At 26.4% G+C, this 2,048-nt stretch overlaps 1 protein-coding gene across 1 annotated transcript; it reads left to right on the top strand.

Annotated features, from left to right (window-relative positions):
• The first annotated feature begins 941 nt into the window (after nucleotides 1–941).
• LOC111681198 lies at nucleotides 942–1,704 on the top strand. The gene is made up of 3 exons (XM_023442936.2): nucleotides 942–1,027; nucleotides 1,102–1,232; nucleotides 1,297–1,704. Exons 1-3 carry the CDS (start codon nucleotides 998–1,000, stop codon nucleotides 1,538–1,540), a joined length of 405 nt encoding a protein of 134 aa, XP_023298704.2. The 5' UTR covers nucleotides 942–997; the 3' UTR covers nucleotides 1,541–1,704.
• The last annotated feature ends 344 nt before the right edge of the window (nucleotides 1,705–2,048 follow it).

Raw genomic sequence — 2,048 nt, 5'->3', positions numbered from 1 at the left:
TGTTCTAGTTCTGTTCTAGTTTTGTTCTAGTTCTGTTCTAGTTCTGTTCTAGTTCTGTTCTACTTCTGTTCTAGTTCTATTCTAGTTCCGTTCTCGTACCGTTTTCGTTCCGTTCTTGTTTTCTTTTTTAGTTCCGTTTTTGTTCAGTTCTGTTCATTTTAAATATATTTTCAGTTCTGTTTTAGTTAAGCTAATGATGAGTTTTAATCTCAGCTGAGTTTACTCTAACTGATATGAGACTCATTTCAACAACTGTCTGAACTGGATCTAAACAGTTACTTTGTTACTTATAAATAAGTGGTTATTTCTCTTTATAATGTAGTTTAATTAGCTTTAAAAAAACTCACTCAATTTCTTTTGCGGATGTTTAATGAGTTAAAATTAAAAAAAAAAAAAAATTATTTAGCTTTTTGTTAAAACTTTAGCTTTGCTAGCGAGCTCATGTTTGACTTAGTGTCTGAGGTCAAGCTTGAAGTACTTTTTGTTGAAATTAAATATTTATTAAACACTTGAGTTTCAAAAGAAAAAAACACTACAAATATGAAAACGTGAGCGAATGGTTAGTAGTTTAGTGTTTAAACAGTTGAGGTGATTTTTTTTGCAGCCACTTTAAACTATTGATGATTGAAATGATTAATGTTTAATAACTGAACATAAGTTAAATATTAAAATAAAAGTTAATATGATTAACAAGAAATGATTTGGCAGAAAAATATTTATTTGTTTAGTGTTTTTTTTTTTAGCTAGAAATGCACTTTTATTTTGAATATTTTAGATTGGTGTTTGTTCAATTATGAAATAATCATATAAAATAATTATAAATAAATATATATATTTTTTAAATAGACAAATTATTAAGAAAACAATACAAAGTCAATAGAATGTTAATGATTTCTTAAAAAAAATACACAAATTGTCTATAATTGTATGATTTTTTTTCAGGCTTAAAAATTATGCATGAACAATTTAGTAATAAAGTGACGCGAGTCAGAGCAACATGTTTAAGAAAGAAATATTTAAATATTTAGTAGGTGTGCTAATATCTTAATATATATAAATAAAATTAACATAATTTTGAATATTTAATAATAAATCTTTTAGATTTCTTTTGTTGTGATACTGAGTGTGAACAATGTAAGGGGACAAAGTGATAAGTTGGTTTTAAATTTGCCAAAAATACAAACAGAAAATCTACAAGTCTACAGTAGCGATAATAAAGAATATCAAGTGAGGCAAGTAAATCAAATAGAAAACAAAGAAACATGTAGTCCAGCTAAATCTAAACTCAATTTTTAGCTTAATACTACCCAACAGTGAACGCTCTGAACTAATCAAACTAGATCCAGTAGATGGTCAAGTTGTGGTTAAAGGTTCCATTAATACCTATTACCCTGAAAGTAATACCAATCTATTGGTTAATTATGTGGCAGATAAAAATGGTTATCGCGCTTCTTATAAAATAACCAACACACCCTCAATACCTTCCATTACCTTCGATACACGTTTATCCGGCAATGATTTGAAAACTTTAGCTGGTTAAATTTTCAACTTTAAATAATCTCTATACATTAAGTAGTATCCCCAAAATATAATCTTAATTACATGTTACAATTTTTTTTTAAGTATTTCTAAGTTAGTTTTTACTATAAATAACTCCGTATCACATTTTATTTGTTTGCGTACAAATATATACAAATTATAAAAATTCAAAAGTTTTGCTATATTTTTATTATTGTTTTAACTTTCTTTTAATACTCGTTTTACTTGTATTCTATAGTCTAGTCTTGTTCCATTTTATAAAACTGTTTAAATGCACAACAATTGTGGTGGATTTTTGAGTAAGCAAGCTCACTGTTAACTTCTCTAGTCATGTTCTTGCTAAAAAGTTCTAAAGAGTTTACGTTGTCTCGTTTTAAGTTTATATTTAAAAAATTTTTTTTTTTTTTTTTTTTTGTATCTTGAAACAAGTTTTGCGCTGGTGTATTATTACGAACATGCTAACCAAGTTAGACAGTTGGTTAATAGTGATGATAAATGAAACAGAAGTT

This window comes from Lucilia cuprina, unplaced genomic scaffold (assembly GCF_022045245.1).
Source record: "Lucilia cuprina isolate Lc7/37 unplaced genomic scaffold, ASM2204524v1 Scaffold_6895, whole genome shotgun sequence".
NCBI classification, from domain to species: Eukaryota; Metazoa; Arthropoda; class Insecta; order Diptera; family Calliphoridae; genus Lucilia; species Lucilia cuprina.
This window is presented reverse-complemented; position numbering and strand designations above follow the sequence as displayed.

Coding starts and splice junctions, on each gene's coding strand:
- LOC111681198 (XM_023442936.2), top strand. CDS start 998: ATGTTTAAGAAAGAAATATTTAAATATTTA. Junction 1,028..1,101: donor AAGAAATATTTAAATATTTA/GTAGGTGTGCTA, acceptor TAAATCTTTTAG/ATTTCTTTTGTTGTGATACT. Junction 1,233..1,296: donor AATAAAGAATATCAAGTGAG/GCAAGTAAATCA, acceptor CTCAATTTTTAG/CTTAATACTACCCAACAGTG.